Source organism: Apodemus sylvaticus, chromosome 8, assembly GCF_947179515.1.
Source record: "Apodemus sylvaticus chromosome 8, mApoSyl1.1, whole genome shotgun sequence".
Classification (NCBI taxonomy): Eukaryota; Metazoa; Chordata; class Mammalia; order Rodentia; family Muridae; genus Apodemus; species Apodemus sylvaticus.
Window position 1 is genome coordinate 95,273,207 of NC_067479.1, and position 12,344 is coordinate 95,285,550.

General features: G+C 45.2%; 1 protein-coding gene across 1 annotated transcript in view; it reads right to left on the reverse strand.

Annotated features, from left to right (window-relative positions):
• Nucleotides 1-6,039: 6,039 nt before the first annotated feature.
• Nucleotides 6,040-12,344, reverse strand: part of Hacl1 (2-hydroxyacyl-CoA lyase 1) — a 35,238-nt gene continuing 28,933 nt past the window's right edge. Inside the window, exons 16-17 of the mRNA XM_052190103.1 lie at nt 8,242-8,428; nt 6,040-6,230 (exon numbers count right to left, since the gene is read on the reverse strand). Of these exons, the coding sequence (XP_052046063.1) occupies nt 6,198-6,230; nt 8,242-8,428 (220 nt within the window). The 3' untranslated portion in view covers nt 6,040-6,197. The remainder of the gene's footprint in view (nt 6,231-8,241; nt 8,429-12,344) is intronic.

A 12,344-nucleotide genomic window follows, 5' to 3' on the forward strand; every position in this document is an offset into this window, starting at 1 on the left:
CGTGGTTGGTTGTCACCATGGCGTTTAGGCCCACTGTAAGGCGGAATGTCATGGAGGGAGGACATGGTGGGGAAGCAGCTGGAGTCATGGCAGTCAGGGAAGATGTACCCGTGCCAGCGGGCTTCCTTCTTCTCACCCAAAAGTTTTCAAAGGGATCTTACAATTGTGTGTGTGTGTGTGTGTGTGTGTGTGTGCGCGTGTGCACGCGCATGTGTGTGTACACATATTAGCATGCCCACTGCAGCGTGTGTGCATTTATATACACATGTAGAGTTGGTCGTCTCCTCATACCTCATGGGTCCTAGGGATCAGGCTCTTCGGGTGTGGTAGGAAGTGCCTCTCCCTGCTGAGCCATTGCCTGCTCCCTCCCAGCCTGTCAGATGGTGCCACCCACACTCAGGGTGAGTTTTCTTCCCGTCAATACTCTCTGAGAAAATCTCTCTCGCACATACAGCCAAAATGGATTTTAGAAACCTTACTAAGCATTTACTCATCTTTTACTAAACATCTCCCCAATCAATCCAATCACGCTGACAAGACTGATCATCACAATTAACATGTTAAAAAAAAAAAACTGAGTACAAAGAAATCACAAAAAAGCCCAAAACAAAACAAAAAACAAAAAACCTGTGTGAGAGGTGTGTGAGAGGAACAGGGAGTGGCAGGGTGAGAGGGCAGGTGGAGGAGCTGATGGAGAGTGTGGCTTTAGTGGATTCCCCCCCCCCCCCAACAAGACAGGGTTTCTCTGTGTAGCCCTGGCTGTCCTGGAACTCTCTCTGTAGACCAGGCTGGCCTCGAACTCAGAAATCCGCTTGCTTCTGCCTCCCAAGTGCTGGGATTAAAGCCCAGCTGAGTGCGGGCTTTAAAAAAAAGAATGTCGTAGGCATAAAATCCAGACTTTAGCCCTCAAGTGTAAAAGAAATATTTATTGTCACAATTGAACTTAAAATTTGAACTCTATTTGCCGAGGTAGAAACCTAAACTTCTATTAATTTGGGACCCCAGCCTCTGTCCCAGCATTGTGGGGTTTATTCAATACCCAGGCTTTAGGGCAGGTTTCTGGTCCTTAGAAGATACATCATCAATCACCTCTGTACTTATTTAAGTCTTCTGTGGCTCCCGTGATGTGTGTCTCCTGAGTCTTCCTTCCTGGGAGAGTGACACTCTATTGCTATTTGCCTGGTGTAAGTGGTGTTGGTCACCATGGAGCTGACTGACCCGGCAAGAGGTTGCAGGTCTAGAGGATGGTGACCTGGGTCACACAGGTGCTCACCAGCAGGGAGGCATGGGAGTTAACTCACCTTGAGTACTGTGTGTTGCAGAGACCTACAGTGTAACAGAGGCGCTAGAGGGGAGGCAGCTTTGCAGAAGTACTGTGGGAGAAGAATGGGTGTTGGTACACACCGCACTACAGCAAGAACAGCAGGAGCTGAGCTGGAGCTGGGGCGAGACCACACCTGGCTTCCTGACCCTCCCTTGATCACGAGTGGGGAGGCCGCCATCAGGAACACCCGGGGACCAAGAGAACAAGTCTTGAGAGAAGAGACCACACGGCTGGAGATTAGCCATACCGCAGAGCCAGCTCCAATGACAGTAGGAAAGGCGCCTCTGAGGCTATGTCTATGCTATGGGCCAACCTTGCAAGCTTCCTTTACATCCCGAAACTGGAGAGACTGGAATTTCTAGGTGTGTCTTTTTCTGCTCCTTGACTGGAGGGGTTGGTGCACCAGCTGAATTTGCTGTGGATTTGTTGACCTGCTATCCCCTTTTTCTGGACAAAAGAAGCCTTGAGGAGGAGGAAAGATGGAAAATTGTCCTCACGTGGAGGCAGTGGCGCCTGTCAGGGCGGAGTCCCTGGCGGTCTTTACTGGTCCTTCTATGGGCAGAGTAAGGCGGGCCATCAGCTCTCTCTTCCACGTGACTCAGTTTTAGCTTAGCAGCAGCAACTACCAAACAACAACACACGGTCCTCAACCTCCCTCAGCATGCACATGCAGAGGGCAGGCCAGGTTTCTCAGGCTTTCTGCCACATCCCCAACTAGGATTTAACTGGTTTTCAGGCATCTTAATACACTCATAGGGTACTGTACTGTAGTCTGTGTTTGCATGTATTTCAGGACCTTCTTCATAGTAATGCAGTATTTCCCCATTGTCTCTCTTAAAAATCACCAAGCACTTGGGAGGTGGAGGCAAAAGGATTATGAGTTTGAATCCAGCCTGAACTACATACTGAGTTCCAGGCCAGCTTGGCTGATCAGGGTCTTGCCCAAGGAGGGGTGGGTAGCGATGGCAGGGTAAATTATTATTTTCACTTTTGATTTATTTTTCCTTTGGAGTTCCAAGGGTTTGTCATTTCTACATAATGGACTTGAGACTTTTCCCTAAGGTGGGGGTGGGGAGGACAAATCTATTGACTTCATATAATGTCCACAGAACTGCTTTTTACTATGAGTTCTCGTACAACTCTTATTTAGTGAACTCCTGCAGACATGGTGACCCACTTTCCTGAAAATATCTACAATATTTGGGAGGAAGAACCACTTACTTCAAAAATAAATCACTGCGCTTCATCCTGAATTACCACTAGTTTCCAGCTTGAATCCCTTGCACTGTCATTTGGAAGGGCCCGCCTTTCCATCATGAAATATGACCAATAGTTGGATGGTAGTGGTGCATGCGTTTAATCCCAGCACTTGGGAGGCAGAGGAAGGCGGATTTCTGAGTTCGAGGCCAGCCTGGTCTACAGAGTGAGTTCCAGGACAGCCAAGTCTATATAGAGAAACCCTGTCTCTGAAAAAAAAAAAAAGAAAGAAAGAAAAGAAAAGAAAAGAAAAGAAAAGAAAAAGAAAAAAAGAAATATGACCAAGCGAATCAGTAATCAGTAGAGGAACTGACCTAAGAGATCACATTATCACATTTGAGTTATCACTAGGACTTTGCAAGCATGGATGCTAATCAGCTGTAAGACGAAAATATTTAAGGCTTTCTTTTTGAGATAGGGTCTCTAGGACTTTGCATGTATGGATGCTACTCAGCTATAAGATGAAAATATTTAAGGCTTTCTTTTTGAGATAGGGTCTCACTATGTAGCACTGGCTGGCCTGTAATTCAAGGCTTGGTCTCAGACTCAGAAAGGTCTGCCTGCCTCTGTTTCCCTGAATGCTGAGACTGAAGAAGTGTGCTACCACGCTAAACATTATTTATGACTTTGACTATCAACAAATAGATTCATATTGAGACAAAGGGTCTTACTATGTAGTTCGGGCCAACCTCAAATTTAAGATTCTAATGGTCTATTCTCCTGAGTCCTGGGATCATAGGTACATATAATTAAAGAGAATTTTTCAGTACTTTACCCTTCTAAGAAGTAACTCCTATAATAAAACTAACTACAAGGTTATTTTGCAAAATAAGCTGGGAATGATCAGGTACAGTGTTCTTGGATTAATCTGGACTGACCTCTGCTGGCCAGACTATTAATCAGCCAACTTTTTTTTTTCTTCTAAGGATAACACAGTTAGAAAAGGGGACATTTATCCCTAATTATATCTAGCTGGAGTAATACAGTTCAACTTAAAGATATTAAGCCCTCCACATATTCTGTGTGTCAAAACTTTGTATTACATTTGGCTGTCAGGCAGGTGTCCATGGGCAGAGGAGAATCCTGATGCTATGTGGGCTACCCAAGCCAAATGCTCCCCCGTGATTCCTCCTATGCAGTTTGGGTTCACTACATTTAAAACTGCATAAGCAGGCTTGGATCAGAGCCCTGCCAAAGCCACACACTTCTCACTCAAGCAAAAATCTCCTGGCTTCTCATGGAAAGCTAGAAACTTCCCACACTGAGGTGGTCTCATGTGCTACACCTTAGCCAATGCAAACAAATCTAGTGTAATGTATATAAGCTGAATTTTAATATAAAGTCTTGTGCTCTGATTCATAAAACACTGCAAAAATAACAGGTATATCTGCTTATAATATGTTAGTTCTAGTCATTATCATCATCTTCTTCATCACTTTGTTCCAATACCTGCATTTATTCATGCATATAATGTGTATGCCTGGTTCCTGGGAGGCCAGCAGAGGGCAGTGGCTCCCCTGGAACTGGAGTTACCGGCAGTTGTGAGCCTCTCTGTGGGTGCTGGGAACCTACCCGAGGACCTCTGTAAGAGCAGCTAACTTTGAGCCCTCTCTCCAGCTTCCTATTCTAATATTTTAAAATACAGTTCTGATTTTTTTAAAAAAAAATGTTTACTTTTAGCTAGAAAGATAGCTCTGTGGTAGACTCTTTGCTTAGCATGTACAAAGTCTTAGATTCAATTTCCAGAAACTGCAAAAACATTTTCCATATTTTCTTCTTGTTGTTGTTTGGCATTGATTGATTGATTGATCTATCTATCTTTTTTGTTTTTCAGAGACAGGGTTCTTCTGTGTAGCTCTGGCTGTCCTGGAATTTGCTCTGTAGACCAGGCTGGCCTTGAACTCCCAAAGATCTGGCCGTCTCTGCCTCCTGAGTGCTAGGATTAAAGTCATGTGCCACCACTGCCTGGCTCACTTTTAACATTTTCTAGGAGATAAAAATGATATAAAAATACTTCCATCACTAAGTTGCATTAAAACCGCAAAACCCATGATAAAATCCTGACGTTCCAAGCTGCATTGCTTGCATTTTCCCACAGTCATGTAAACCCACAGCCTCATGACACGATTCCATCTTTAAGATGTGCGCGCGCATGCACATATGTGGGTATATGTGTGCTACAGCCAGTGTGTAGAGGTCAGAGGTCAACTGTGTAGACTTGGTTCTCCCTTTCTACATTTCTGTAGGTTCTAGACATCAAACTCTGCAAGGCAAGTGCTTTTATGCTCTGAACCATTTACCTGATTTCCTTCCTTCCTTCCTTCCTTCCTTCCTTCCTTCCTTCCTTCCTTCCTTCCTTCCTTCCTTCCCTTCCTTCCTTCTTCCCTTCCTCCTTCCTTCCCTCCCTCCCTCCCCCTCTCTCTTCTCTCTCTCTCCTTCTTTCCTTCCTTTCTTTCTTTTTTGGAAGTGCTGAAGACATTAAACTCAAGTCATCAAAAATAAAATACAGACTAGATCGAGTCTACACACTGCAGCAGAGAGGTGCTCTCAGGATCTACGTCATTTTTACAGAAAGTGTCTACAAACACTTTCATGTCTTTCTCCAGAAAGTGTTTTTAAAGAATACAGTTTTAACCTGGGAAATTAACTTTGATTTCCATAAAAGGAAATGGATGTGTAACTTGGCTGCTTGGCACTTACAATGCTATTATTTGGTATTTATGTGGTAGAATACTGTTAGTCCATCTCCATTCCTTGACAAAATACTGGAGAAAAATCAACTTAAAAGGAAGAGCTTATTTTGGTTCATAGCTGTTTAAGCTTTAAGCTTCATTTTATTTTAAATTGTGTGCATATATGCATTTTTGTGTGGAATGTGCACGAAGGTGCAGGTGCCAGAAGAAGCTGAAGGCACTGACTCCCCCACCCCCTGCAGATGCGATCCCAGGTGGTTGTGAGCCATCCAACACTGCTCAGAGCCAAACTCACAACTTCTGCAAGAGGAGTTTGTGCTCTGAACCGCGGAGTCACCTCTCTTGTTCATCTGTGACCAGTCCAGTCCATGCTCACATTGCCCTTTTGCTTTGGGCCTGGAGTCCATCATGACAGGGAATCCAAGAAAGGGCTTGCTCGCCTTGTGGTGTGTGGGCTGAAGGAGCGGCATCGGGCTGGGTCCTAATCCCAGTGACCTCACTCCACCGTGTAACCATGCCAGGAGCTGCTGACCGAGCCTTTAGCATATAAGCATTTGGGACTATTTAAGATCCAAATTCATGGGGCTGGAGAGATGGCTCAGTGGTGAAGAGCACTGGCTGCTCTTTCAGAGGACCCAGGTTCGATTCCCAGTACCCGAATGGCAGCTTGTGACTGTCTGTAACTCAGTTTCAGGAGATCTGACACCCTCACATACACACACAATCACGCAGAACAATGTACATTTAAAAAAAAATCTAAAGTCATAACAGATAATGTCTGGCTTTAATTGATTTCTTTACTATAAAACACAATTTAAAATGTCTTTTTAAATACAATTTTAACATTATGGTAATTTTGCTATAAAAAGTAAATTCTTCCTTGCAGGAAAGAGAAAATTCCTCAAATCCATAAAGTAGTTTATTCACATGTTAGAACGGGTGAGCCAGTGGAAATCCTAGAGGGAAAAAAGACAGCATTGAGGCAGAATAAATGGTTGTATTACACTATACCTTCACTGTAATCCCTTTAAGATCTAGAAGACCTATACAATAGTGGTAAAAGAAGATTTGTGTTTGGTCTAGTCAAAAAGAGCTGAAGAGTAATTGGTGAGCCCAGTTCACTAATCTGCCCTCCCCAGCAGGCCCAGACACGGCTGCTATAGAGCCTTAGATATTCCTGTGGAAAGCAGGAAGCAGCCAGCCACTGTGAACCAGTGGCGAATGGTGACAAACATTCGATAAAAAAATAACAGCTTGGAAATGAAAATATGTCAGAATCCCACTGGAATGAAGATAAAAATGTTAAAGTATTTGATATAAGGATAATCCTATAGAATGACAAATGGTGGTGATAATTCATACTTCTCCAGAAATGTGCGAATGTTCATAGGGAAACTGCAGATCAGATGTTGAAGCAGATCTTTAAAGGGACTGGAAGGATCCTGTCAATGCCACCACCCGCGCCCTCCTCACCCACTCTACCCATCTGCATGATCAACATCTGAGCATCTTGTCTCAGCTCTAATGTAATGTGTAGAAGTCTCAGCAGAATTCTGCATATCTGACAGTTTCCAAATTAGTTGCTGTATATTTTATTGATTGCTCAGGTATCTGCTCATAAGAGCCTAGAGCGAGGGACTAGAAAGATGGCTTCGTGGATAAAGTGCTTCCTGGCAAGCATAGGATTAGAGTTCAGACTCCTGGCACCCACATAAAGCCATGTGACCTCAGAGCTTGGGAGGGAAGGCTGAGATTCGCTCTGGGGTAGGCTAGCCGTAGCAGCAAGCTCTGGGTTTAGGAAGAGACCCTGGTTCAGTAAATCAGAAAGCGAAGCACAATCGAGGAAGACATCTGATGTCAGCTTCTGGCCTACATACTCACTGCACACATGTTCACCCACATACGTGAACACACGTGCACATAAACCACGTACATACACACATGCTGGGGCAGGGAAAGGAGAGGGGAGAGGAAACAAATCGTTGAGTAGATTTCCACTCTGAAGAGTGGCCTCACGGGGACAGGCGTGTAAGCACAAGCAGGTGGAGGGCCCACAGTGTACAGTGTAAGAGTGAAAACCAGCTACTCTAAGACGGGAGGGACAGCACACGGCACACTCTGACATCATCTCACCATTGCTGCTACTGCATCAATACTCATCGGAGGTTATTGGGACTAAGTGGACTGCAATCGCATAGATCCTTAGGCTGCACATGCCCCTGGATGCACACACCCTGGCTGCACACACACACACACACACACACACACACACACATGGCTGCACACACCCCTGGCTGTACACACCTTGGATGCACACACACACCCCTAGCTGCACACACCCCTGGCTGCATACACACACCCTGGCTGCACACACCCCTGGCTGCACACACCCTGGCTGCACACACACCCCTGGCTACACACACCCACACCCTGGCTGCACACACCTCTGACTGCACACACCCCTGGCTGCACACTCATCTACACTGTGTGCACTGTGCTTTGTTGTCCCTGGGCTCCTCCCACTAGCTGGCTGCTCCCTGACACAGAGCCCTGGATCCCTGTCCACCTCCTCGCTGCTAAGTCATTACTGATCGCAGTTCAAGCACTACTCCCAATGAGATTTCCTACAGCAGCAATGTACTCTTCATTTATACTTGCTGAGAACATCGACCCTGTCCTTCTAGTCACCGTGCACTGTCATGTAGCATGGGGTTGTGAGGTCGCCTACTGCCCGCTTCCCGCACGACTGTAAGCTCTGGGGGATGAGGACAGAGCCTGGATTCACTCATCTGTTACTCTCAACAAGCACACAAAACAACACCTTAACAAGTATTTTGTTGAATAAGCAAAGAAGTCTGCCAAACTCAGAAACAGACTTAGAAGGAACTCTGGCCTGTGGTGGGCACGCCGTCAGGAAGGAGAGGGAGAGTATACATTTCTTGCCTTCTGTTTAGGAGCTGAACCTACCTGGGCCTTGCGTGTACTCTGTGGTTCAATCATGATGTTGATAAGACAGGGTTTACTTGTGTCTTGCAGAGCCTGCCTCAGCGAGTTTTGGAGCTCTTCTGGTGTTTGTACAAAATACCCTCTGCCTCCAAATGCAGTCATGACCTGCTCATAATGTGAGTTTGGCAAGAGACACATTGGAGGGACACTGAAACGCAAGTTGTAAGGCAGCAAAATTAAAATCTTCAAACTTCTAGAAACAAAGAATTTCCCAATATTATCTGCAAAAAAAATTAGGCTGACCACAAGGCATACTTTTCTTTCCCCAGAACAGCTCTATATAACGGCAGTATGGAACACAAATGTCATTGTCCTGTCCTTCCTCTACTCCACCTCAGGATTTTCAGGCACTTTTGGTGAGTTACTGAACTCCAGGCCTTTTATTACTACAAGGAACTGCAGTTCTATCTGACAGAGAAAACATCCTTAACAGTTAATGCAACAGTAACTGACAGTTTACTGACTGTCAGTTGTAAACTGGTTGGTTGGTTTTGGTTTTTATCTTGATAGATTTTTTTTTTTAGAGTATAGAATAGAGTTTATTTAGGGAATGGGGAGGGGCGTTAAGAGGGTAGTAGAGGCAGAGAAAGGCAGAGAGGGAGAGTAGAGAAGTAGAGGAGGCCACCATGACCGTGTGGAGAGAGGGGGACGGGGAATGGGGAGAGAAAAGAGCCCAAGAGGGCAAGTGAGAAGCTGAGAGAGTAAGAGAGGCAAGAAGAGATTGTATGTGTGTGTGTGTGTGTGTGTGTGTGTGTGTGTGTGTGTGCTTCTTTTCCCCTTTAGAGCAAAACCAACCAGCCAAACCCAACCCAACCCAACCCAACCCAACCCAACCCAACCCAACCCAACCAATCAGTTGGCCACTGGACTCCAGCCTTAAAGACAATATGCGACAGCCCTATGATAGCACTTTAAACAGCCATCTGCATTTTAATTGTTGGATGTGAGTATACCCTTCAGTCTGAAAGTCTTCAACTTTGAAGTTATTGTCTCAATTTTTTAAAAGAGTTTCAGCTTTGCAAAGGCTTTGGTTCTTGCTGACGCTAACTTTTCAGTGGCTCCATGAGATTCAGATAAATATGTGCATTTCTCAGAGTGTGTACTGAGTGACCTGGCTGCAAGCTGTGGTGTGTGTAAGTCAGCAGGGTACTAACTGGCACGGTTACAGAGCAGTCTGGCCCATGTTTCCTTTTTTTAAATTTATTATTGTATGTACATGAGTTCACTGTAGCTGTCTTCAGACACACCAGAAGAGGGCACCAGGTCCATCACAGATGGTTGTGAGCCACCATGTGGTTGCTGGGAATTGAACTCAGGACCTCTGGAAGAGCAATCAATGCTCTTAACCACTGAGCCATCTCTCCAGTGCATGTTTCTTGCCCTCTGCTACAGCTAGCTAGCTGTTCACCACACAGAACCAGTAGAGGGCATGATATGGAGATAACATCACCAGAGCTGAGATGTCAGTACGTGAAACTGCACCCCTTTATTTTTTTGTTTGTTTTGGGACAGGACCTTGCTATGTAGCAGACTGACCTGGAACTCAGTATATAGCTCAGGCTGGTAACCTCAACTCTGAATCCTCCTGCCTCAGCCTCCCATGTTTCCCCCTTTTTTTTCTTTTGAATCTGTGTGTGTGTGTGATGGAGTCTTGATGTATACTGGCCTCATCAGCTTGAGTGGTCCTCGTGCCTCAGCCTCCAGGAAGACACCTGTGTGTCACTACACAGAGTTTCCTGCATTTTTAGTGTTTATATAGCAACGTCTAAGAGAACTTTCTGTAATGATAGAGATGATTATAGTATTCTGCCACACACTGCCTGTTACTATGAGTACTTGGAATGTAATAAACCAAGAAACTGATTTTAAAAAAAATTTATTTATGTATTGATTGATTGAGCTAGGGTTTTTCTGTGTAGCCCTGACTGTCCTAGAACTCACTCTGTAGACCAGACTGGCTAGTCTCAAATTCAGAAATCTCCCTCCCTCTGCCTCTTGAGTACTGGGATTAAAGGTGTGTGCCAACATGCTGGGCAACAAAAGATTTACTTTTATTTTATGTATATGGCTATATGCTGGCATGTTGTCTGGGTACCACATGTGTGCAGGACCCAAAGAAGCCAGAAGAGGGTGTTAGATCATCTGCCACAGAGCCATCAACTGTCAACTTCTCAGCTAAAGATGAGGGAAACTGAACTTCTTTTCTTTTAAAATAAGAAACAGGGTCTTGTGTCATTCAAGCTGGCCTAGACTTGCTGTGGTGGTTTGAATATGCTTGGTCCAGGGAGCAGCACTACTAGGAGGTGTGTCCTTGTTGGAGTGGGTGTGGCCTAGTTGGAAGAAGTGTGCCACCGTGGGGGTGGGCTTTAGGAGCTTCCTCCTAACTGCCTGAGGATACCAGTGTCTTCCTGGTTACCCTTGAGATCAAGATGTAGAATTCTCAGCTCCTCGAGCACCAGGCCTGCCTGGATGCTGCCATGCTTCCTGCTGTGATGACAATGGCCTGACCCTCTGAACCTGTAACCAGTCTTAATTAAACGTTGTCCTTTATAAGAGTTGCTGTGGTCACAATGTCTGTTCACAGCAGTGAAACCATAACTAAGACACTTGCTATGCAGCTAAGGATGACCTTGAACTTCTGATATTCTTGCCTTTAATAATAGGATTACAGGTGTGCCCCAACATATCAAAGATATGAATACTGGGGCTCAAACTCCAGGTGTTGTGCATAAAAGGCAGGTACTCTACCAACTGAATCATACTGCCAGTCTAGAAACTGAACTTTTCACTTCATTTATTTTTAACTAAATTTCAGTAGTAACACGGGATCAGGAGCTACTACACCCGTCAGCACAGTCTATATCACCAGCTAAACTGAGGGAAAAGAAAAGGCACGGTGTGGTGTTTTGAATGAGAATGGCCGCCATAGACTCATATGTTTGAATGCTTGGACCCCAGTAGGCAGAACTATTTGGGAAGGGTTAGGAGGTGTGGCCTTGGTGAGGAGGTTTATGACTGGGGGCAGGCTGAGGTCTCAAAAGACGATGCCACTCCCAGCTTTGTGTCCCCTTCTTGTGGATCACAGCATGAGTTCCCAGTGAGCTCCCAGGACTGCTCCAGTCCACATTTTCACTTCATCATCGGAACTCTAGCCCCCTAGCACTGTAAGCCTGATTAAACTTTGTTTTTCATGTTTTGCCTTGGTTGTGTTATTTTATCAATGCAATGAGGTAAGTAATGCAAATGGTTATGTGAAAACAACCGTGAAAACCACACATAAATGAGAACACTGGTACTCTTCTCTATCCTCAACTCTCTCAAAAACTTTTATTTGGATACCCACGGCCAGTTCTAACAGTCTTAAGTTTGACCCTGCCGTCAGATGGTGAAGATTTAGCTTTGTGGTAAAAGAAAGGACGATCTTTAAATTATCCGTAACACAGCAGCACCTGTGATGTCTAAGCTTGGCTGTCACCTTGACTGCATCTGAAATCAATTAAAACCCAAGCATCTGGGCACGCCCGTGAGCGATTTCTCTTGACGGGATCATTTCAGGGTGGGCAGACCCACCCTGCTGGACACTGGTGGAGGAGCTCCTGCTCCTTGCCTGCTTGCCTCCCGCTGCTGACACTCCCTGCTTGCTGCTGAGGCGTTCCTTCACTGGTCAGAGCCTGTTTTGTCAGGATTCCAAAACAGACTAAAGACCAGTCTGGTAGACTGAACAACTATTGGATTCTTTGGTTGGGAATTGTTGGACTAGTCAGACAAACCACAGCCTGTAAAGCAGGCTGATAAATCCCCTTTTAATAACACTGATTCTTATGTACATTTGTGAGTGCTGTTCCTTGAGAGAACCCTGACTAATACATCATCAACAGTCCTCCTCAGTGTGCTGTTAGGAATAGCACTGCTGTTACCTCTGTGTGGATATCACAGAGCTTACTCTGAGTCCTCCGTGGCTCTCTGACTGTAAACAAGCAACAGTCATGGGTAGTTGTATAAAAAGGAACCATGAAGAGATAGCATCCACCCTTTAAAGGGCCTGAGGAACTAACCAAGAGTAT